General features: G+C 47.3%; 1 protein-coding gene across 1 annotated transcript in view; it reads left to right on the top strand.

Annotated features, from left to right (window-relative positions):
- INTS3 (integrator complex subunit 3) overlaps positions 1-23729 on the top strand; it is a 590139-nt gene that overhangs the window by 492935 nt on the left and 73475 nt on the right. Inside the window, exons 24-25 of the mRNA XM_085639326.1 lie at positions 634-747; positions 2156-2204. Coding sequence (XP_085495452.1) covers positions 634-747; positions 2156-2204 — 163 coding nt within the window. The remainder of the gene's footprint in view (positions 1-633; positions 748-2155; positions 2205-23729) is intronic.

Raw genomic sequence — 23729 nt, 5'->3', positions numbered from 1 at the left:
TGAATGCATGGGGCATGCCTTGGTTTGTTCCTTTTGTTGAAATGTCACCGCCCCTCGTCCACCCATATCTTTTTCCGGCTGCTTGCAAGCTCCCCTGCATGGTGAAGTCCAATAAATAAAATGATTTTACTGTTCAAATGGAGGTGTTCACTGTCTTGAAACTGGAACCAACGCTCGTCCTAAATTCAGGTTTAATCATCCTACAGTGTCATATCCCCCACATAATCGTTCAACCCACCAGCTCTGGTTCTACTGGTCTTTATTAGTGAATTAGTTCTGTTTATCAGTACCTGAATTTAAAATTCACTCCTGATGGGTCTCAGTGACTGCTAGTTCCAGAAAAAATATTTGTAATGAATAAGTATTGTATGCTGTATTTGTACAAAGAGTGCTAAGATTTCAAGGTCCTGCCTGTTGACCTAATCCTCTGTCGCTACGTACAAATGTGGCTTCCACGCTGCCATAGCTTTCACTGCAGATTATAAACTAAAATAGCCACTGAGTGCACCCGACCGCAGTCTGCCTTAGCTGGGCACCCGAGCCTTGCAGAAAGGGGACCAGGCGGGTTTCAGACATTGTGTCTGAGCAAGTTCGTTGTGACTAGCCCTGGGTTTCTTTTCGCCCTCTTTCTAGTTCAGAGCCTGGATTGGGAGACATTTGAGCAGTACTGCACGTGGCAGCTCTTCCTGGCACACAACATCCCTTTGGAGACCATCATTCCAATCCTGCAGCACTTAAAGTACAAAGGTGAGTGACACTGGTGTGGCTTCACTTTAAGTAACTGGGACGAACACAGTGGGCTGCCCTACCTGTTTTAAAGAAGAGGTAGAACGCTAAAATTGCTTGTAAGTTAGAAGAACGGTTGGACGATATATATCTTCTAGAGCCCTTAGGAAAGATTGTTTTGGAACAACACCTTAGATGAGGTGGAACTGTTTTCTCACTATAAGCGTTATAAGGATTCACCCGGGGTCTCGAAAGTCTGGAGGAGATCTCATCCGATCTTAAATCAATGGAGTAAAGAAGTGGACTGAGATCATTCGAGCTGGACTCTCGGTAAAGGGCCTTATAAGGGAAGCGGCATGTTCTCAGGGCAGGTTTCCAGAGAGGCAGTACTGTCTTTCAGTGCATTAGTCTGGATGATACGTATTATATCTATACGGTCTCGGAGAATGAGACCGTGTCTCACTAGGGTGTTCTGGCGAGGAAGGAATGGGACTTCCACCACAGGGTTTTGGAAGGGATATTGTACTATCATACTGAAATATTCTAGGGAAGAGCAGGTGGGTGTCTGAAGGCATTTGTAGAGAAGGCTCTCTTTCGATGTAGTCAGTTCCTGAGCAAGTGACACCCTCCTGCAGTCCAATCGAGCTTTGTAGAAAGCAGGATTGTATGACCATGCTGGGTACTATTCTAAAGGTTGAGGAGCTCAGTACAGCTGCAAAGATAGGACGTGACATTCACTCACTGTTTCGGTGATTGTAGTCTGAGTGTCTCGCACCGTATTCAAAAGGGAGGGAGACCGGATACAGTTGTGTTGTGGGCAGGAGCCAGGACCTCCAGTCAGTCTTTTTGAGAGGATGATAACCCTGCATTCTAGTGGTCTAGAGAACCGAGGGTTTCTCAGTACATGAGTCAAGAGGGGAATAGGCAAAGACGTGTACAGTATTTCACACTTAGAGGAGATGGGCTCTGGCGGGAGAGGAGTGGACAGGAGACTGGATCTTTAAGTGCAGTATTCTACATGGATAAAAACTGGGTACCACCCTTCCAGATAGCTGAGGAGAACACTAGATCTTGCAGTAAAATGTTCTAAAGAGAAAGCAAATGGCTGGGCCTTGCCACATCTGGGTCTCAGATGAGGGCTGCGTCTCGCGGCTCTGTATTCTAGAGGAAAGGGGCTTGGGTCCGCAGTGCAGTATTCCAGAGTGGTGGAGATGCGGTTTTGTGCATGATTCTAGAGCTCAAGAGACCGAGACCCACTGTTAAAGTGCAATGGGATGAGCAGAGATGCACAACCAGGGCCAGGGCTCTTTTGGTATTACTTCTGACTTAATTGTGCGGATTTGATTCTGCATGCGTCTTTATCACATGTACACATCAAAAATGCAGTCTGTTTTCTGAGAGGTGTTTTTTTTGTATCTTTCTTAACCAGAGCACCCTGAGGCACTGTCTTGTTTATTGCTGCAACTGAGGAGAGAGAAGTAAGTACTGCCTGCTCTCTGGCCCCGATTTGCGCTTGTGAATGAAAATGACATGCTTTCTGCCCGTGAACATTGGAATTGTTTGCTTTGTCTGAATAAATGGGAAAAAAAGTAATTTCCAGTTTGCAGTCTTGCAAGTTAATTTATGATTTCTGCTGGTCCAGTGTGCCTCGTTTAATTCTTCTTCTTGACGGTTTATGAAGCAATTTATTGTGCACTCGATTAGATATCTGTGCCATCAACATGGTATTGTCGGGAGTCTTTAGAAGAAAAAAAAATACCTTCATAGACATAGACAGATGCACATTAATGCTAGCGTCAAACCAAGTTAAGAGCTGCATCCACTCGAAGAAAAGCTATAAGACAAATAAAATGAAGCGGAAATAGATGTGTTTAATTATTCCAAAGTTCCTACAAAAGGCAGATCAATTTTATTGCATTTGTGTAAGGTAAATAAAATACTTTGTATAAATTGGATTATCGTGAAGAGGAGGTCTTGCTTGGAAATGTTGCTGACTTTGTTTGTGAAACAGCTCTTCGGGTCCATGCTGTCCACAAACAGTGTCCTCTAGCGCACTGGTATGACTGCTTGTTGTAGAGCGTATCAATGGTACAGCTGCTTTGAATATCTTCTCCGTTGAACATTGGTTTAAAACAAAGGCCTCCTTAATCTCGCTTTAGTGGGGCAGAAGAAGAAACTTGAGCAGCCAATCACTCGGATATATCAATGGCATCAGGAAGTATAGATAATAATTTCCCCCGCAGAACTAGAATATGACGTAAAGTCAGGGTTTTTTTTCTTAAAACAACAAATAGTTCTACCAATGGGAAAAAACGACATTTCATCAAGATAGGATACATGGCCCTCTTCTTATTTAATGCAAGCCAGAACCTTCCCAAGAAGCATACAGCACAATGTGAGCTCCTCCGTAGCCTCTGTTTCTCCCAGTAGCTTCCTCTCAGCATACGTAAATACTGCCCTCAAGCATGGCGCAGTCCGCTTGTTCCCTAAATATAAAGTTTTAGGCTGGACATGATATAAGCATAATCAGCGGTGCATTCAGATGAAGCCAGTAGAGCGTCCAAAAAGTGGGCTCAGGGCAGGAGCGAATTCATTTGAAACCTCTAGAAAATGCGTGGTGAAATCTGACCCAGAAGGAAAACCCTTGTAGCTGCTCCCTCTAGTATAACAGCAACACACCTGGCAAAGGAGATCTACGGAGACTCACTGCATTCCTAGCACTGTTGGAACACAGTGTAGCCATTTTGATTTATGGTAGCAGAGCCCTCTTGTTTCAAAGCTCACTTGAGCTGGTTGATTTCTGATAAGTCAAAACAACGACCATGCCTAATGGCGGCTTCTTCCCGTACTGAACTTCCTTCAGAGGGAGTGACCGGCTCCAGCAATGATCGCCTTCTAGAGAGAGTGGGAAGGTTAGCTTGTAAGGCATTCTCCATTTGTGCTATCAGAATGGCATCATGAGTAAAGGGTGAAATAGATATTGGGAGATTATTCATATTGGGGCTTGTGCCCAAGTCACAATGTAGGAACATCCGTAAGAACAACAAGTGTACATTAAATCACATTTGACCTGTGATAGTCTTAATGGATACCTAGCTCGACTAAGAAACTCTAAGTTAGATAAGTTTCTATCTTGTGTTGGGGTCTAGTTTGTAATATTTCAAGTTGAGAAAGTCTATGAAGCAAAGGAGCTTTGGAACCGATTTGCCTTGCTCATACCGACTTCCAGTGTCAGATTACCACATGTGTTCTATACCTGTGCTATGGTTCTCCTAGAAGACCACGCCTGTTCCATGACTGAGCCCATTGTGCTCGCTAGCTATTCGGAAACACAGTTTAAGGAATGGAGGAGGATAGTTCTTGGGGAAAGGATTGTTTGAGGGGGGAAAAGGTGGAGCACCGTCGGAAAAGTTCAATATTTCACACTCACGGCTTTGGTTTTGTTACCAGGAAAATGCGCCAGCGTTGAAAGTGGTATTCTGTTTTTTAAGGGGTCCTTGTGTGGTGGGTTTGTTGCCAGTGCTCAGATTTCATAGTGTAAGATAGTCTGTTATTTTTAAATCCGTGTTTACCATTGACATAGGGGAGACAGATAATCTGGTTTACTGTGTCTGTAAAGAGTTCTTAACTAATGTATGCTGGCGTGACAGAAGTTCTAGCGTCAGAGAAAGCATTTTGTTGTCTGCCTTGGCCATGAATGGATTTATACTGCTTTCAATATGAGAAGTTGCCATTTTATATAAAAAAAAGAAGCCATTCAACTGCATCACTTAATTAACACTATTGGTTTACTTTATTATTGCTTAGTGGCAAGAATGCTTGGCATGCCTTCACAGTGGAGATGGTAGAGTATTTTCCACTAAAAATATACCTACACCGATATCTTTACTCCAAAGTAATATTCCCCACCTCCCTATGCTAGGGGAAAATACGATACCAAGAACGTGTTCTGTGGCATGTAAGGAAGTGATGTTGTACTACTTTTCGATTGCCTGATTCCATAGTTTGCGTTTCCCCTTTGAAGACAAGACAACACAAGCCTATGTTTCACATTACCAGTTGTTCTGTGCTTTTGTGAATGATACACTTTATATTTGACAGCCAGATATGAAGGTTTTCAGAAAGAAATGTTCCGAGCCAAAACGCTGAAAAGTTTACAACACGAATATGGTACCAAGTTCTCTTCTTAATACAAAATCAACCTTTGGTATATGAAAATGTTCATTTGAAATGATTAAGGCTTGGTTTTGGTACCGCATTTACTGTAAAAATTGTTTATTTTCCTGCTGTGCTTATTTAATGAGATAATGATTCTCTCCTCATGACTGTTGGGTATTCATTAACTGCATATTACAGTATTTTTTTGTATTGATGAAGGCTAGCTGTTATATTAACCTGGTGTGCAACATGTTTATTAGGTCTCACCTAGGCTGCGCTTGCGCTGTCTCTTCCAGACATGCTGTATTCAGGTATGGACTTGAAGCCCGCCCATTTTTCACCCATCTTTTCAATTGGCTACTGTTACTGTCCTTTGTAAATGGTGGTTTTTGATTTCTTAATAGGCTTAGAAGTCCCTCCTTAGTACCGCCTTTTCTCCTGTTGTAACCTCCCATGAGGACTGCCCCTTTTACATGTGTTGTTACTCAGTATGTTGTATTTACAGTTTCTGAGCACTATTTTATTAATGACTTTCTCCTAGCGGCTGTTATAGACAGGACACACTCTCCCGCTTCTGCAACCCACCCTGCAGTTTAACTGCACGGTGATACTGCACACAACCCATCATCTTTAACAATGAAGGTCACACCTTTCTTCTGCATGGCTCACCAAACTCTATTTTTTGATATTACATTTTTTTTAAGTAGCGTAGCACGCCTCTCTTAATCTTAAACAGTGGTGGCCGCGCGGCTCGCCCAACTTGGTGTTTTTCATTATTCAAATTTTTTGTGAGCAGCGCAGCACTCCGTTTTTCTTCTCTTGTTTATATTTGCGTTGCATCGTCTCCCTACACGTAGTAGCCATCTCCGGCGTAAACGTTTCATTTCTGTGGTACAAACATATGGCAAGCTTTGCACACAACACAAGCGCTTCATGGACGGCGCTTTATTTTTTGTTTGCATTGGCAGCGCGTTCTGTGGTTCAAACATGGAGTTGGTGTGCTCCCACTTCACTTAATCACCCCATCCGTAGCTGTCCCCCACACCACCACCTCCTACCCGTCGCTGCTTTTGTTTGCTTGTTTACGTAGCTCTTATTCACGGCTGGATCACTATTACTTAACGAGTTTGAATCGTCGAACATGCCCGTCTTGCATCTTGACATCTTTCTATTATTTGCATCACTTTCCGTAGCAACGATTAGGACTTACTTTTATTTAGTTTAATTATTGTGAACGTAATTTTAGAATATTTCAATAACTTCAAACATAGCGAGGATGATGTTTTGCATATGTACTTAGCACATAAAAGAGAACGGTTTTTACTCTTTCAAAATGGCTGGCACTTTCGACCTATAAGAGAACGTGCAGTTCGATGTCATGTTGGTTTGCTTTCTGTGAAACTTGAGGTTGTGTGATGTGAATTCCTCATGATCGGTGCCACAATGCAATGTTATGAGGTGAAACAAGCTGCGGCCCAGAATAGCAGGGTTTCTGTGCTGAAAATGGGTTGGTAAAAATTTGCAAACTTAATTTCTTCTCATAGATTTGCTTACACTTGAACGTTCAGTTTTTCACTTGTGTACCCCCAAAACATTTTGACTCGTGAGCCACAGCTGCCAAATTCTGAGTTTGCTTATATGCAAAATTTCCATGTTTTATGGTGCTTAGTTGTGACGTTTCGATTTCTGTTCAGTACTCTAGTGTCCATAAGTGTTTCTTGAGGCAAGCCTGGGCTCCTGGTTCAAACTGCATGACCAGTGCTTCACAGCCGCCGCTTTTTTTTATTATTTGCATCAGCAGCACATTCATTTCTGCGGTACAAAGATGGAGTTAGTTTGTATCCGTTCCTAGAAGAGGTATCCGCATCTTGTTTTTTTATTGGACTTACTGTGTGCTTTCACCGGATTGATCTTGTCTTGTGTTTTTTAATGACCCTGTTTCCTCGCCATCCCTTTTAAGTTTATTTGCATTTCCATTGCATCGTCCCCCTACACGCAGCAGCCATCTCCGTTGGAAACCGTTCATTTCTGTGGTACAAACGCAGAGTTAGTATTCTCCCACTTCATTTAATGTACCCGAGCGGAGCCCTCCCCACACCACCACCTCCACCTTGCTTTTGTTTGCTTGTTCAAGGAGCTCTCGTTCACGACCGGATCGCCAAGGCTGAGTTCCAATTGTCGAGTATGCTCGTCTTGCGCCTTGACATCTTCTTGTATCCGCATGACTTTCTGTAACCAAAAGGCTTTGAAGAAGTATGAGGTGGACACGCAGGGTTACAAGAGTTGGCTAAACTGCCGTGTACAAGCTTTAAGGTGGTTTCAGGGCATCTTGGTGCAGGATGCATCGAGCTTTGAACAGCGGTGCACAGGTTCCTATGTTTTCCTACAGCCCCGACCGTTTCTACATTACTGCACCTTTAGTGTGTGGGGTCATGGCTTTCTAACCCACAAGATGCTTCGGCAGCTCTTTAGCATGCCTTAATCCCAGGCGTATTTCACCCAGGCCAAGTATTTAACGTTGCTGTCAGTGGTTTGCAGTCCTTATGTCAGGCTCTACATGTCCCAGAATGCAAATAAAATACCTGTCCCGGATAAGTTATTTAATATCAGTAGGTCAGTGTCTAGTATATAGTAAAGTGATGTACGGTACGTTGAAACTAAAAAGTTATCTTTTCCATTAGGCATAAACCTGAAGTTTTTTTCACATGCACCTTAGTGAATTACTTACTGGACACTTTTGTTACTTTTTCATTGTCTGTCTTATGTGTTACTTTTTACTTTATTCTTTATGCTCTCCATGCACACCTCCAGTATATGAGTATGTGTCTGTGTGCGCATGACTCTCTGTGCGCCAACTAGCTACGTTCTGGTGTAGCAGTGCTTCACGCCTTTCTCTTTTATTTTTTTAAATGCGTAAGCTATTTCTATTCTTTATTGGCCATGGTTTCTTTGCTTTGTTGTTGCTCTTTACAGGAAACACTTCATTCAAAGTAAGTAAACATAATACTTTATTAGAACATTAGAATGTGGAGCACGCCATTAAATACAATGGAGTGCTCCATGCTTCTAAGGGCCGTTAAAAGACTGCAGAGCAACATTCCAGGCTCAGAGAGGCCTTTGTTTTATTTGTTAGAACATTCTGCCCGCTAGTGGCAGAATGTTGTAATAGCCTTATAGCTCTGCGTGGCTGGGCTATACCAGCCATTAAAGGCTCTTGCGTTCGGCTCATGCCTTTAATGGCCGGTATAGAACGCTACGGCGGGCTATAAGGCTATAATATGTTCCAAATTAACCACTACCACAGTGTTTGAGTTTAAAATTTCTTACTTTGCCTGGCATCCATCTCACGGTCGCTGTGCTTTATCCGTTATTGTGGCATGTTGGTCAAGTGTATTTAAGTTGGTCAAAGGATTTGTAGTGCCCTAAAACTGAAGAGGCTGCTCAAACTTTTTACTTTATTATGCAGCTAGCCCACTCACAAAGAACCACACTTCATGAAGAATATTGCTAATAAGGGGTTAATCTCAAAGGAACATTATTCTTTATCAAGCTTGGCAGGATGAAAGGCTGCATGGCCCCACTGGAAGCTCAACCTGACACCTTCAGTGCACACAAAGAGCTCTTCAGTCAATGCGCTGGTTTAATTGCTGTCTCGCGGGCATTCATTACGTTACCCACGCTCTCCTCCTGTTCTTGGGGTGTCTTCTGCATACACAGGCGGTCCCTCTTTATGGGTCCGTGGCCTGCTCTCTCCTTTTTTCTCTCTTTTTCACACAATCTTTCTGCTCCTCGGTCTGGAGTTCATTCACCACTTTGTGCGCAAACTACCTATCCCTCTCTATCTTTCTATTTATTCTGTGCAGCTCTCACCCCTATCTATTCATCATGCCACATACTTCCAGTACACAAATACACTACACACAACACAATGTCACCACTAACAATTCCAATTCAACCCACAGAATTCCATTCCAAACCACATACATCCACTCCACTCAAAACCAAACACATGGGTAAAAGCCATTGTCATTTACGCCAAAAGCTCCAACTCTTGCAAATGCAAGACCTATTGCATTGCAAAGGGTTGTCTATTTTATGATTAAAATAAAAAACACTTTTTCTTGAAAGCCAGTTGTGTTTGTGGTGTGAAACCCATCGGATGATTACATTATACAGAACTATAGATGGGTAACAGTGAATTATGGGGATGTTTTATACCGAGGAATTGCCGCTGACATCAAATAGACAATGAGAGCAAGCTTGAGTAGGCTATGACACTGGGAACCGCTCTAGGCGGTGCAATATGCGGACCTTGATAACAGAAGAAATCCAACTCGGAGTGACTGTATTTTAATTAAAACTATGGTGATGAGTGTTTTTTTTTTTTTCTTCTTTTGACTCTTGTCGCTTCCCACTGCTGATTTTGTTGCATTTCTTCCCTCTCCAGTGGTGCAGGTCTGTAGAAATGTGAGCACATATTTATTTTCTCGTCGGCTAGAGCACGTGTCTGTAGCAGCAGCCTCTTCCCGCGGCTGGACGCCGCCGAGCGGTCTCGGGCTGCCGCGCAGCATCTGTATCGGAACCATCAGTAATTAGCTGAATGCTTGTGTCCCAAAGACCTTTTGAAGCCATGAAACCCCTGCCTTTCACCGGAGTGAAATTAAATCGCCCTTTATATTCAAGCGCGGTTGAAATATTGAAGTCAGATTGTTGCATCTTCAACCCTGGCTCCAGAGGTTACGCAAACAGATTAGGTTCGAGTGGGGCAAGAGCTGCGCAGTATATTAATGAAGCCCCTCCAAAGTGCAGCCGGGGGAGAGGCCCGGATGCTGCATCGGGTGCTCATCAAGAATAATCTAACACCAGCCTTTTCTTCCATAATTAAACAAGCATTGGCTAACCCAATAGGTTTTGCCTATGTGAGTTCTATTGGATTTGCCACTGTTTTTTGGCCATGTTGTACATCAGTGTGGCTGCTGTGCATTGTATGGTATGGCATGTTATGGCCTGTCATTGTATGGTATGGTAACGGAGAGAGAAGTCAAAAGCCACGTGGATGGTGGGAGGAAGGGAAATGTGCAAAGGCACACGGCCAGAGGGTGGAATGGTGAGAGTGGGTAAAGGCAACATGGACGGACTGTGGGAGAGTGGTCAACACGTAGGAATATAATCTGTAATACAACTAAAACAAAAGTCAGAAAAAATTTAAGTGACATGCGCACTCCGAAAATAAACTTTCCCAACTGTGGTGTAGCAGGTTTGAAGCAGTATCGAAGACAGAGGGTGCAAAAACCATAGGGGTGTCATGGGAGAGGGACAAAGGCAACATGGACAGAGGGAAGGAATGTGAGAGGAAAGGTGCAAAGCAGCACGGAAGGACGTGTCTGTCATACAACAAAATTCAGGAAAATATGAACACGCGCAGCCTGAAAATAAATTTTCTCTGCTATGGTGAAGTGCGTTTGAAGCTGAAGCTGGAGTCTGAGCCGGCGAGAAAAAGACAGCCTTCACACAGATGCAGTATGATGGAATGCTTCATCCAACAGAAAAAATAGGGCAGCCAATCAAAGCGCAGGTAGCGAAAGGACACTCAGTTGGATCAAAAGCATTACTTTGGACATTCGCCGCAACGGGATCCCAAGACAGCATTCCCTCATTTGCACTGCGTTAGGGCCCCAAGCAAATGAGTGAATGCCTTTGCCCATGTGCCAATGCCATATTACTGAGCCGGGCGCAAGAGCAAAGAGTCACTCCTGAGGCACACTGATTATGCGGGACACATGCACAGTTGGCGTGCCCCAGATGGAGCTCTGAGAAGGGAGAGGGGACAGAGGTTCATAGGACTCCAGGCATCCCTGCAGGTGGGGTTGAGGCATCCGATAATTTAGGCATGATGTATACCCTTTAAAACTGGCATGTTGCACTTCAAAAAGCCACACCTCTTGAAGTTGTGACTCCTCATACATTGTGAACGATGGGCAACAAAAGGCTGCATACTCTTTGATCTGGACTATCAGTAAGAACTATTTTGAGAAGAACAAGTGCACCTGCAGATGAAACATTTGCAGGATGTCAAGTATACTTTGTTAACATTAAAAGGTGTGCCATTAATTGTTTAAAGCCTCTAGTAAATATATCTGACAAGCCACCTGAGATTCTCCATGATACATCCATTGCATTTCCTCATAGAAAATGAACGAAAATATTATTTTAAAGTGTTGTTCGAGGCTCCTTTGGGAACCCAGAGAATAATAGAACTGTGTATTGAAGCAGCAAAGGGCCCCAGGCTTCCCTAACTGGAGTTGCGGGTGCAAGTGTGGCATACTATCACGTTCTTAAAGCAGAGAGTATGTGAAAGTGGGACTGCAGAACAGGAAGTTCATGAGATGTATATCACTCCCAGGAATAGGACGAAAATAAACTGTTTCCGCCGAAGCCTTTCTTGAAGGGGCTGCTAGTCCACTCCCTCACATGGTCCTGGGTCAGAAGTCGAAACTGCTTAGTCAGTTTCACAAAGAATAAGAAAAGGGCGACACTTACCGCTCTTAACATTTGAAAGGAAATGTTGCTTCTAATAAGACTTCTATCTTTTAAACAAAGGACAGATTTGCTTTCTTCTCAAGAAATGAAAATCATCTCTTTGAAATCTCTTTGAAGCAAGGGACTTATGAAAATCCTTTGATGGTGACTGAGACCGCAGGACCCACTTGATTGAAGCTTCTCTAATTGAATTGCTTAACTTTACCTTAAGGTTCAACTAAAATATCCTCACAGCTGTTAAGACTTTGATGCAGAAATCGTGATATTTCTTCAAGCTTGATGAAACAGGTCTTTGTAGCCCCCTCCTTAAGGTAATGGTATTTCTTATTTGGAAATTGAGCCAGCTCTCTCTAACATTGGAATAGGCGAAAATAAAGGGCCAAATTGGCTTGCGCGATCCTGCGAGGACAGACTTCCTCTGGGATCCCTCAAATGTTAATAATAATGCCTGTCGTGATCTCACACACCTGCCCCACGCACACCCGCCCCACGCACACCCAAAAAAATGTTTTATCATGACGCAGAACAGTAGGACTCTGTGAGAACTATTATGATACATAATGAGAGCCTTGTCAGTCCCTCCCTCTACCAATTCCCTGATAATATAAGAAAAGGACTTGATGGAAGAAAACTGTTGGATCCTAAAACCACTGCTGCTCACGTTATTAAATGACAAACAACACAGCTTCCGCCTTGACTAGGGTGAGAAAGCAAAAGACACACAATGGATGGACGGAATGCAGAACAAATCAAAACATTCACCCCCAGTCAAGAGATTTGGGTTAAATCCATCTTTCTTTTGCTCGCCATGCCACCCCAGTTTAGACCTGGCCATATGCAAATCAGTCTTGACCCTGTGCCTCATGGGAACAGTCCAGCCCGAACTGCCCAGCCAGGTCCTCCCTGGACCGGAAACAAGCATCCTAGGACCGGTTTCAGGGTTTCACCCCTCTTCAGCCAGGATAGCTTGATTCCAGTGGCACAGTAAGCCCGCCTTGACTAGGGTTGTGCTCAGTTAGGACACTTTGAAAGGCACGACACTAAGTTTGTTGCATGATACGAAGTGTGGTGCAAGCACCAGCCCTGCAGATTTTGGATTTTGTACACTTCTCTGCAGTTGGACAGCACCTGTAAGTTTCGATCCTGCCAGGTTAAAAGCCATTGGTGTTGCTAGGGGAATCCATCTGACATTTGACCGGGTCTCAAGCCACAAGCAAGCATCTAGCATGGAAAGAAGTTGGTTACGCTAAGTGCACCTTTACCTCACTTCCTTCTTCGTGGAGGTGGAACGAGGGGTTCAGGGGAAGAACTATCTTGATAAAGGTCAAATTCAGAGGTTGGCCTTGGGCAAAAAGAAAGAGGAGGCACACCAGACGTCATTTGCGAATCATAAATAGTTTTATTTGCCTGCTGCAGCCCCTAGTTCTTCCAGCATGCTTCCAGAGTCAATGGTGAAGAGATAATCAGCCCTGTTTATAGTTGTTAGACTAAAATCTTCTGTAGGGTTTCAGAACGAGGGGCACTAAATTAATGTGCATCAAGAGGCAGGTCCCAGTGTGGGGTGGTGGACCTGGCTCTTTCTTTGTCAGGTGGACGCAATCTCATAAGTGGACCTTTGTGCTAAGGGTGCCCTAAACACTGCGACTGCTGAACCGGAGAGTCCTCCGATGGAACCTTACCTCAATTTATACAAAATGTTTTTGAGGGGAGGAGATCCTTTGAATTTTGGAATCACTAATCAGAAAATGAGCACCAGCAGCATGAATAACAATTGAGTCGCATTGATTGTTGTACTAAGGCCGCATGCCCCTACACTCTCCCTTGCATTATATTGAATTGCATGAAGCCAAAGAGCCTTCGCGGGGCCAGATTGTCTCCTAGGCCAAATTACAAAACACAGGTGCCTCCCGCAGGCTACTATGCACCCTTCTCCCAAGAGCCACTCCCTGTTTTAGTGCAATCACATACAGAACCTCACAAAAAAGAGAATACAAATGCACCATCCATGCATTGCTGTGGACAGAAGTGGAATGTATGATATAGCGACAGCTGTTTCATGCTGGTGTCTCTGTTTCTTGAAAGGTGCACTTAAGTGGTTTCCGCCTCGTATTGAAGCTGGTATGTGTACATAGATCTTGGTCTGCATATGCCTCTTCACACATCATATTTTCTAGTTAATGATTTGAGTCTCATGCGAAGGCATCAGTAGTCCTGTAAGGACCTCACCCAATCTGACCCTACTTTGCCTACTCTTATTTTTCCTCCATTGATTAACTCATACACATTGAGCTACCCTGGAAATGAAACCAGATCTTCTGATATTGTGATTGTGTATTGTAGGAATGCGTGATCCGTAGCCAGGGCCTCTTTGCCGACTTCATGTTGTATTCGAAAGAAAGCATAAGATTAAGTGCAGGCAGTGAGATGCGATCATGTCATGTTTTGCTCCTTGTGTGAAACTGTTTTCAATTTCCTGTATCGCTGGCGACGTGTAAAAGGAACAGAGTTCCGATTGCTTCCCCTGGATGCAGTCGCTTCTCAGATTTACGCCTCGATTTTCCGTAACGTCAGAGGCTGCCTTTCAGCCCGTGCATCACTGAGCCATGACCCATTCTGTAGCTCCGCCATCACCCTGACATGCTGTCAGCAGGAAGCCTCTTGCTGCCCCAGGGGGGTGGCAGTGTCGAGTGACAAGCTAGATGCAGACATGTCTACATGCTTCTCTCTCTCTGAGTCACAAGGACAGACTGATAGGCTTCCTAGGGACAAATCATAAAGTCAGCACATAAATGCGATAGTTGTTTGTCACAGTAACCCTGCCTAGAAGAAGCTTTTGCTGACCTTAAAGGAATCTTAGCAGCATCAGATCTCTTCATCTGCTGATCATACGCTTTGCTGTAACAAAAGTTCCAACAGATGGCCTAGTTAGAAAAAAAAAATCCTTTTCAGTGTTCGGTTGTGTTTTGATACAGAGATTGCAGCTTGCATATGGGGGTGTCTCAACTCTAGGACGCTGCAAGCGAGGCATTCTTAAAACCGAAGACGTAATGCTAAATCCCTGGGCCACTGTGCCCGACACTTTGAGAGCCTAAACAATTAATTCTGAACTAGTTCAACTTTTCCCCCACAAATGATCCCCAGGAGACTGTCGCCTTATGAAATTGACTCCCAAGTTTTGATATTCCTTGTCTCAGTCGTCGCAGAGGCATTTTAGAGGTTCGAGGAAATGCTCAAGACCTTCAAATGCACGCTGCCATATCTGATATTGCCACTCCACATGCCTCACGAGCAAAAGCAGCGAGACTGTGGCCTGGCGCCTCCTATAATAAATATGTGATATTTTTCAATTTTATATGTCACCGGGCGATGGTTATAAATTACCTAGAAGACTTCATTAGCCTCTGTCTCCCTCTGCTGTGATATGCTATATGGGTGAAACCGGAAAATTCCTTTGATAGGTTGGTGCTTTGGCAATGTCTTTCACTCAACCATGCACTTCGTATCTCTTGGTTAACCTATGTAGGAAACCTGTGTGCGATTTTTAACTGTAAAAAAATATTTTTATTACGTTTTCCAAAACAACAGACTTCTTCAAAACCATGCAGTGACTGCCAGCCCCAAACCTTTGTGCAATGTTAGATAAACCTGACTTTTTTGATAATCCTGGTTCCTTACATATTATCGCCTAGTATTGCATCAAGAATCCTTTCTTGGGCTTAGGGAAGTGGCCCCATTTGGAAGCAGGTAAAGTCATTAATATTGCTTTTTCTTTGCTTCTAACTTAGGAGGGTCTGCAATTGTATTTGTCTGCTCTTACTAAACCCCAAGATAGGTACATGATGGCCCATTTCTGACTAAGCTCGCTTCACTTTATGGTTGCTTTCAGAAAATGGACGATTGGCCTGTCCATGCGAAGGGATGTCTCAGCAAAGCACTTTACACTATCAAGTATTTTGTAAATTGTATAAAGATACTAGTTTGTTTCACTAGATAATAGGCCATTATTGAAGAAATACAGTTTTATGCAATCCAGTCATGCTTTCTTTTTGCACCAACTTGAAACCATATAGATACATTTGCTATAATGATATCTTTTTGAAAACAAGCATTAAGGGCCAGAAGATTCATTTGTATTTAAATTAGTATTGTTTTGTCGTAATATTTTTTTTTTAAACAATTTTTAAGGCCCAAGAGAGTCAATTTTTACCGAAATTTAGATTTTAGTATCTTTTATTTGTTATGCTTTTATTACTTTATTCTAATGCATGTATTCTTTTTAACAATAATTGTATTGTTTTATGATTGTTGTCTTTTATGGTTGATCAACCGAATAAAGACTGACTTATTCATTCCCCAGCATTAGACCATTGTTAGTGGTCAACATGATTGTCTTAGTTAACAAACCTGGTTTATTTCTACTTTCTACTCTTGGAAATGGTTACATCTAATTTCAGTTTGAATCCGTACACAAAAATCAAACTAGGAACCGAACCACCTCCAAAATGAATATCTTTCGCTTTACGCTTTACCATCCTTTTTCCAGAATCTGGAAATTAATGGAGAATGCAGTCTCGAGACATAAGATGCGATGATCATTCAAATAATACATTATCTGATAGCGACATCTAGGCGCAGATTCCTTAAGTTAGAATATCCCCAGGCGTCAGACTGGATCCGGAAAACTTTCCGCAGCAGTACCTATGCGCGCCGGGGGACTGGGCCGCACGGCTCTGCCCTGACGTCGTCCTCGGACGTGCCGTCAGTGGGGCCATATATATACCCCCCACCCCCGGCGCGCTGACGTCAGTTTTCTTCTTTTCCGTGTGCCAACGCGGGTCCAGGAAAACCAGCGGTTCCTTGACCTGTTTTTCAGGCATTTTTTGCGATGTCTTTGGCGTCGCAAAACAGTGTGCGATGCCTTCGGGCTTTAAGGCGTGTGAGACCTGCAAATGTCTGTCACGGATCCGCACGCGATTTGTATGTGGTGCATGGGAGTGCACCACGACTCCAAAGAGTGCTACGCCTGTCAACGGATGAAACCTAAGTCCCTCCGATAGCGTCGTATGAAGCTGCTGACCGCCCAGATGTCCGGTCCTGCGCCTTCATGCCACTGATCTCCCTCTGGGGATCGGGGCCGTTCCCGTGCATGCCGTTCGTAGACGGGTAAGCACAATCTTAACGCTGGGGCCTGCTGTTCTCGTTCCTTGCCAGGCACTGGCGCCCTGCAGTCGTCTCCTCCATACCCACCCTTTCCTGGTGTCGGAGCGACGCGGTCCCAAATGGAGGCCAATAACAAAGGCTCTCCAATCTTTCTGTGGATTACCCCCTCTCCCTGTGGTGCCTACGGGTCCCACAGAGGAGGAAGGCACTCATGTCGGGTCTTCGCCGGCAGCTTCATCCTTGGCACCGGCTGAGTGCACCTACTTCGACCCCGAAGTCGATACGACGTCGCGTGACACGGCCTGGAGGGGCATTCCAGGCGTCAGTCATGCCTGCCAGTCCAGTCGACGCATAGCCCCGTGCGGCTTCCTGCGCTGACGTCGGCTGCGGCACTGAGTTCGAAGCCCTGTCAATCTCCTTCCTACCCGCCGGTGGAGGTCGAGTCGCCGTCCATCCGCGCCCGGATCGCCTCCCCTCTGGAGGTTCTCGACGTCCAGCCGACGACGTCCCAGCGTCGTTCGACAATGATGCCAGCGACGACGGCTCCTCTATTAATGGAGGATGTGCCCCCATTAGGTTCACCAAGTCCAGGGTCGTTTCACAGCCCCTTGGTGCAGGTGCCTAGTGTTCCTTGGCCTTTGGATCAACCCCAAGGATGCTCCGCGTTTATTTTCTAGCGGTCGGGTTAGCTTTCAGCCGTCCCCAACCGGCGGTTTGTTGTCGCCTCCCTGGCTTGCGACAGAGGCTAGCTAGTGTGGCCTTCACGAGAGCTTTTCGCAGGGCTGCAGATATTCTCCACTTGCAGCCCCCTGGGGTTTCCCTACCCACTGATCCTTTACTGGATCTCCAACACATGGTGCCTGTGGACGTGGAGCCGTTACTGCCCCTTGGCGGGTCCTTGTTTGATATCATGCTTGGTACATGGACACAGCCCTCCTCTGGTGACCCTGTGGATAGAGCCTTTGCTCACCGGCATCGCCCAGCCCCAGACGATCCGGTTTGCTTGTTCCTTCACCCTAGGGCTCAGGGTCTGGTTATCCAGGCGGCTTTCACCTTGCAGCCTTCTTTCGCTCTGCCGTTGCTCCCTCCCACTAGGGAGTCTCGGTGGCTAGAGGCATGTGGGTGCAATATTTTTGATTGTCACGCTGATTCAGCGGTCTCCCGCCTCACATCTGGTCTCCCTAATTTGCTGGCCCTTTGGCCCGGCTTTCTAGGCCTTGTGGCCTGTTTTTGTCACGCGCTGTCTGACTTTATTTTGCTTTTTCTTGGTAGGCAGCGTTGCCTTCTTTCTTTTGGCCCCTGGGTTCATGACGTAATACCCAGATGGTCTGGGTGTATAATCCGCCATGTTTACCTTGGTTGGTACAGCTGGTCAGCTGGTTCTGCCTTCTTTGAAGTCCTCGGTCTGTGAGCTTGGCTCCAGGGGAGGCCCCCTCTTTGGGGTTCAGATTTACCCTATGTGGGGTATTTAGTGGCTGTTGTGTAGCTGCCTTCCTCAAGGAAGGCTTGGTACGCTCTTGTGGAGTATTCCTACCAGAAGATCTTCTGTGGATCACTCGGTCTTCTCTCTTACTGCTGTATGCGACCCACAGGTTGGCTTCAATCTCTTGCCTTTTCAATTAAGGTTGTAGTCTCTGGTTGTCCGTACTCCGTTCGACCCATCAGTATAGGTTTCTTACCGTGAGGCTTCTGCCTCACCTGCCCTTCCCCGGGGCATTTTTCAGCATCGCTGTGCTCCTCTTTGTCCATGTTGGCTGCTCCTCTTTTAGCCAGCCACTGTCCCTTGGGGCCTTTGTTCTGTTCCTTTCAGGCACAGTTCTACCAGGGCTGACGCCCTGTCATCGTTTGGCGCCAAGGCGGAGCGGCTATGCGGCACGCTTCTTTAGTGTTTGCAAGTACTAGGAGTGTACCCTAATATGATTCGCTATCATAGGGTGTTTACGTTTTTTCTTCCGCTTCTGCGGTACTGGTTCTACCCTCCCCTCTTCGGGATGGGTAATGATTTCTCGTACTTCAGCCATGTCTGGTCTTGTTCTTAAGGGTGATGTCTTCGCCATGTACGTCTCTGCTGTACATGGCCTTGTGCCCTCTATTCTGGGCACTTCCCCAACAGGAGCTTTTCCCTCTTTTCTTGCACAGGTGTTTTCCACACTTCTGCCTTGGATTCCTGCTGTAACACTCTCAAGGGGAATGTTCTCTTCAGGATACTCGCACTTTGAGTCCCTGGGCCATTAGCTTGGTCCTGACTGTTTCCACTATCGTGTTTGGCTCCATCTCCTCTTCTGTCTAGCGGGGGACCGTGGCTCCTCCTGGGCGAGTGGCTGATGTCGCTTACGGTTCCGAACTTTGTCCTGTCCAATTCTGCTTCTGCATGACTGTTGGTACTTTTCGCATACCATAGTCTTGTATTATGTAACGCAGCTTTTTACGTTCTCTTCTTACTCTATATCTGCTCTGTGCTCTTCGCACACCGGAGTTGCGCAGGCAACGTTCCTTCCTGCGGTGTCCGTAGTCTTTGCACCTGTCTGCTCAATCTACGAACTCTTATGTGGGTGTCCAGCTTCCCATATTATCCCTCTTTACCAATTGCCTGCTTGCTAATGCATCATTCACGTCTGGGCTTCTCCCCCCTACCCTACGGGTTTTTTTTCCTATGCTTTGTGTGGTTCTAGCACCCACACAGTAAGCTTAGGTGTGTTCCTGTCTTCCACATGACTATCATTTTTACTGTAGACCAGCACCCGCCAAGCCGAACACCAGCAGCAACCACCTCAAGTGCATCCTGCTCAACACCCGCTCCACCCACAGACACGCCGTCCAACTCTGGAACCTCCTCGACACCACATCTCCTGACGTTGCCTTCCTCACGGAAACCTGGATGAACGCCTCCTCAGCGCCCGACATCGCCATCGCCATCCCAGAGGGATACAAGATCATCCGGAGGGACCGCGCCAACCAGACCAGAGGAGGAGGCATCGCAATCATCCACAGGAACACCATCCGCATCACGACCAACACTGACGACACCCTGACAACCGCTGAACACCTACACTTCCAGATCCACACCGACCCCAAGACCACCCTCAGAGGCACCCTGATCTACGGACCACCGGGACCACGCACACCATTCAGCGAAGACATCGCAGACTTCATCAGCCCGCACGCCCTCCCCTCCGCTGACTACATCCTCCTCGGGGACCTCAACTTCCACCTGGAGAACAACAACGACCGCAACACCACCACCCTGCTTGACAACCTCGCCAACCTCGGACTCAAGCAGCTGGTGTCCACCCCCACCCACCTCGCCGGACACACACTCGACGCCGTCTTCTCATCCAGCAAAGACATCGCCTTCAGCCACGCCACTGGACTCCACTGGACGGACCACAGCTGCGTCCACTTCAGCTTCAAAAAGAACACGACCCACCACCACCAGCAACAGGTCGCTCGAAGAAGCTGCAACAAGATCACAGCCGACCAGCTCACCGCTTCCCTGAGCCAGCACCCTCCCGCCAGCTCAGCGAACCCCAGCCAGGCCGCCGACAACCTCACGAAGTGGATCAACAACTGCGCGGACGAACTCGCCCCACTGAGGACCCCGCCCAGCAGACCCGGCAGCAAGAAGGCCCCATGGTTCACCGACGAACTCAAGAGCTCCAAGAAGAACTGCCGAGCCCTCGAGAAAGCCTGGAGAAGGGAGCCAACACCGGACAACATGACCACCCTCAAGCTTGCCACCCGGAAGCACCATCAACTGATCCACGCCACCAAGAAAACAGCATTCAAGGACCGGCTGGACAACAACGCACACAACTGCAAGGAACTCTTCAACATCGTGAAAGAGCTCTCCAACCCCAACGCCGGAAACAACGACATCACCCCATCGCAAGACCTCTGCAACTCCCTCGCCTCCTACTTCCACAACAAGATCGCTGACATACACAACAGCTTCAGCACACACACAACGCTCCCCACGACCGCACCAACGCCTCCCACCACCACCCTCAGCGCCTGGACCCCGATCAACACAGAAGACACCATCCGCACTATGAACTCTATCCACTCCGGATCTCCGACCGACCCCTGCCCTCACCACGTCTTCAACAAGGCCGACGCTGTCATCGCACCCCACCTGCGGGACATCATCAACACCTCCTTCGACACCGCCACCTTCCCTGAGAGCTGGAAGCACGCCGAACTCAGCGCTCTACTAAAGAAACCAACATCGGACCCCACCGAACTCAAGAATTACCGCCCCATCTCGCTCCTCCCGTTTCCAGCCAAAGTCATCGAGAAGACCGTCAACAAACAGCTGGCCGCCTTCCTCGAGACCAATGGATCCCTCGACCCCTCACAGTCTGGCTTCCGAGCCAACCACAGCACCGAGACCGCCCTCATCGCTGCCACCGATGACATCCGAGCCCTGCTGGACAACGGAGAAACAGCGACCCTCATCCTCCTAGACCTCTCCGCGGCATTCGACACTGTCTGCCACCGCACCCTAGTGCAGCGCCTCAGCAACGTCGGAGTCCAGGAGAAAGCACTGGAATGGATCATCTCCTTCCTCGACGGAAGAACACAGAGAGTCCGCCTACCACCGTACAAGTCAGAGGCCACCGAAGTCATCTGCGGCGTCCCTCAAGGATCCTCGCTCAGCCCCACCCTCTTCAACGTCTACATGAGCCCCCTCGCGGACATCGCACGCCAACACAACCTCAACATCATCTCCTACGCTGACGACACCCAGCTGATCCTCTCCCTGACCAACGACCCCGCCGCCGCCAGAGCCAACCTTCACGAAGGGATGAAAGACGTATCCGAGTGGATGACGACCAGCCGCCTGAAACTGAACTCTGACAAGACGGAAGTCCTCATCCTGGGCTCCTCGCCCTCCGCCTGGGACGACTCCTGGTGGCCACCCGCCCTGGGCACCGCACCCAAACCGACAGACCACGCACGCAACCTAGGCTTCATCCTGGACTCCTCCCTCTCCATGACCAGACAAGTCAACGCCGTCTCCTCGTCGTGCTTCAACATCCTGCGCATGCTACGGAAGATCTTCCGGTGGATCCCGACCGAGACCAGGAAGACGGTCACCCAGGCCCTCGTCACCAGCCGTCTGGACTACGGCAACGCCCTCTACGCCGGAACCACCGCCAAGCTCCAGAAGAGACTCCAGCGGATCCAGAACGCCTCAGCCAGACTCATCCTCGACATCCCCCGACGCAGCCACATCTCCGGACATCTGAGAGACCTGCACTGGTTCCCCGTCAACAAGAGAATCACCTTCCGTCTCCTCACCCACGCACACAAAGCCCTACACGACCAAGGACCGAGCTACCTCAACAACCGCCTCAACTTCTACGCTCCCAAACGCCATCTCCGATCAACCAGCCACGCCCTCGCCGCCGTCCCCCGCATCCGAAGAGCGACAACAGGAGGAAGGTCCTTCTCCTACCTGGCCGCCAAGACCTGGAACTCCCTCCCTCCCGACCTGCGCCTGACCCAAGACCACCTCTCCTTTAGGAAGAAGCTCAAGACCTGGCTGTTCGAGCAGTAGCGGCACCCCTCCCCCCCCCCCATGCTCCTTGAGACCCTCCGGGTGAGTAGTGCGCTTTATAAATGTCTTTGATTGATTGATTGATTGGTTTTGGGTGCTTCTACTGGTTGCTGTCAGCCCTCTCACATGTCTTGTGACAGGGCGTCTGTGTGCTGGAGTGTCTTGTGTTTCTGGTGCTACCGACACTTGCTGGCCATAGGTCGCCATCCTGCCACTGCTGTCCCACGTATTTTGCCTGGTGTGTGCATGCTGGACAGGTATGGGCTGGCCCTGTCATACCACTTTGTTATCTCTGGGTTTTACTTACAGTCGACACATTGGATCCTGCAGATCCATCAGACCCTAGGCTCCATTCCTCTTCTTGCGAAGCCATGAACTCACACTTCCGCACCAACAGTTCTAGCTTTTGCTTCCTTACTCTCAACCCGCATCTACATACGAGGTGTTTGTGCTGTTCTTTAACATCTTGTGGTGCCTTGGCCTTCCACTGTTTCCGCTCTTTTCAGGGCTTCGTGGCCTGGTGTGGCTGCGCTGGCTTGAGGTCCCCACCGTGTTTCGTCACCTTGCTGGCGGCTAAGTTCTCTTGGGAACTTGATGGGGTTTGGTCGCAGACCCGCCTCCTCTCTGAGTATGGCTTTGGTATCTATTCTAAGTTAAGGAATCTGCGGCTAGATGTCTCTATCAGATGGACGAGTTACTTACCTTCGGTAACGATGTATCTGGTAGAGACACAGTCTAGCCGCAGATTCCTTAACGCCTGTCCATCCTTCCCGTTCTGCAAGGACTTTTTCAGGTTGGGCTTCCTGCATTCGCCTCCCTCCGGGTGGCTTTGTCTTTCTCTGGGGTGACGTCTTTCACATCACTCCTACACGGAATACTTCATTCTGTTTTTCTTGCTCTCACCACCCATTCTTGTGATAGGACGGTATGCCTATATGTCATGTGTCACTTTCAACATCCCTACACCCTGGGTTGTCCTGTGTGGGATCTGCTCACGGTTCACCACCCCCGCTATCCCCTTCTCAATCATCTTGGGGTCTCTTACCTCTCCTGCGGTCCATTGGTTTGAAGTTTCTTGGATCTGCCTCTGACTATAGGTCTCTTACTGGGGATACGACGTCCCTTTCTGGTGCCGTCTTGTGGTGGATTTTCTTTGCTCATGTGTTCCGGACTTGTTGTCCTTCTCGGTTATATATTGTGGTTGCAGACTTCTGTCGTCTGCCATGATATTTTTTCACATCGTCTTCTACCTCCAGGGAGGGGAACTTCGCTTTTGCGGGGTTACTTCTCAGAGCGGTACTCTGCTCTTCCCTTCGTTCATTTGCAGTATACAGTGCCTAGCACTATCCTTTATGGTGATGTTTTCACCTTTCAATTTCCTTTTTCATTTATTACGCACACTGTTCCCATACTCTCACAGTTTTTGGTGGTGACTCCGCGTTGTGTTGCGGGAAAGTTTTTCCAACAAAAACTGACGTCAGCGCGCCCGGTGGGTGCATTTTTGGCTCCACTGACGTCACATCCGAGGACGACGTCAGGGCGGAGCCGTGCGGTGCCGTCCCCCGCCGCGCAGATGTACTGCTGC

Source organism: Triturus cristatus, chromosome 12 (genome assembly GCF_964204655.1).
Source record: "Triturus cristatus chromosome 12, aTriCri1.1, whole genome shotgun sequence".
In the NCBI taxonomy this organism is placed as follows: Eukaryota; Metazoa; Chordata; class Amphibia; order Caudata; family Salamandridae; genus Triturus; species Triturus cristatus.
The sequence above is the reverse complement of the archived record's forward strand: the minus strand, read 5'-3'. Positions and strand labels throughout refer to the sequence as shown.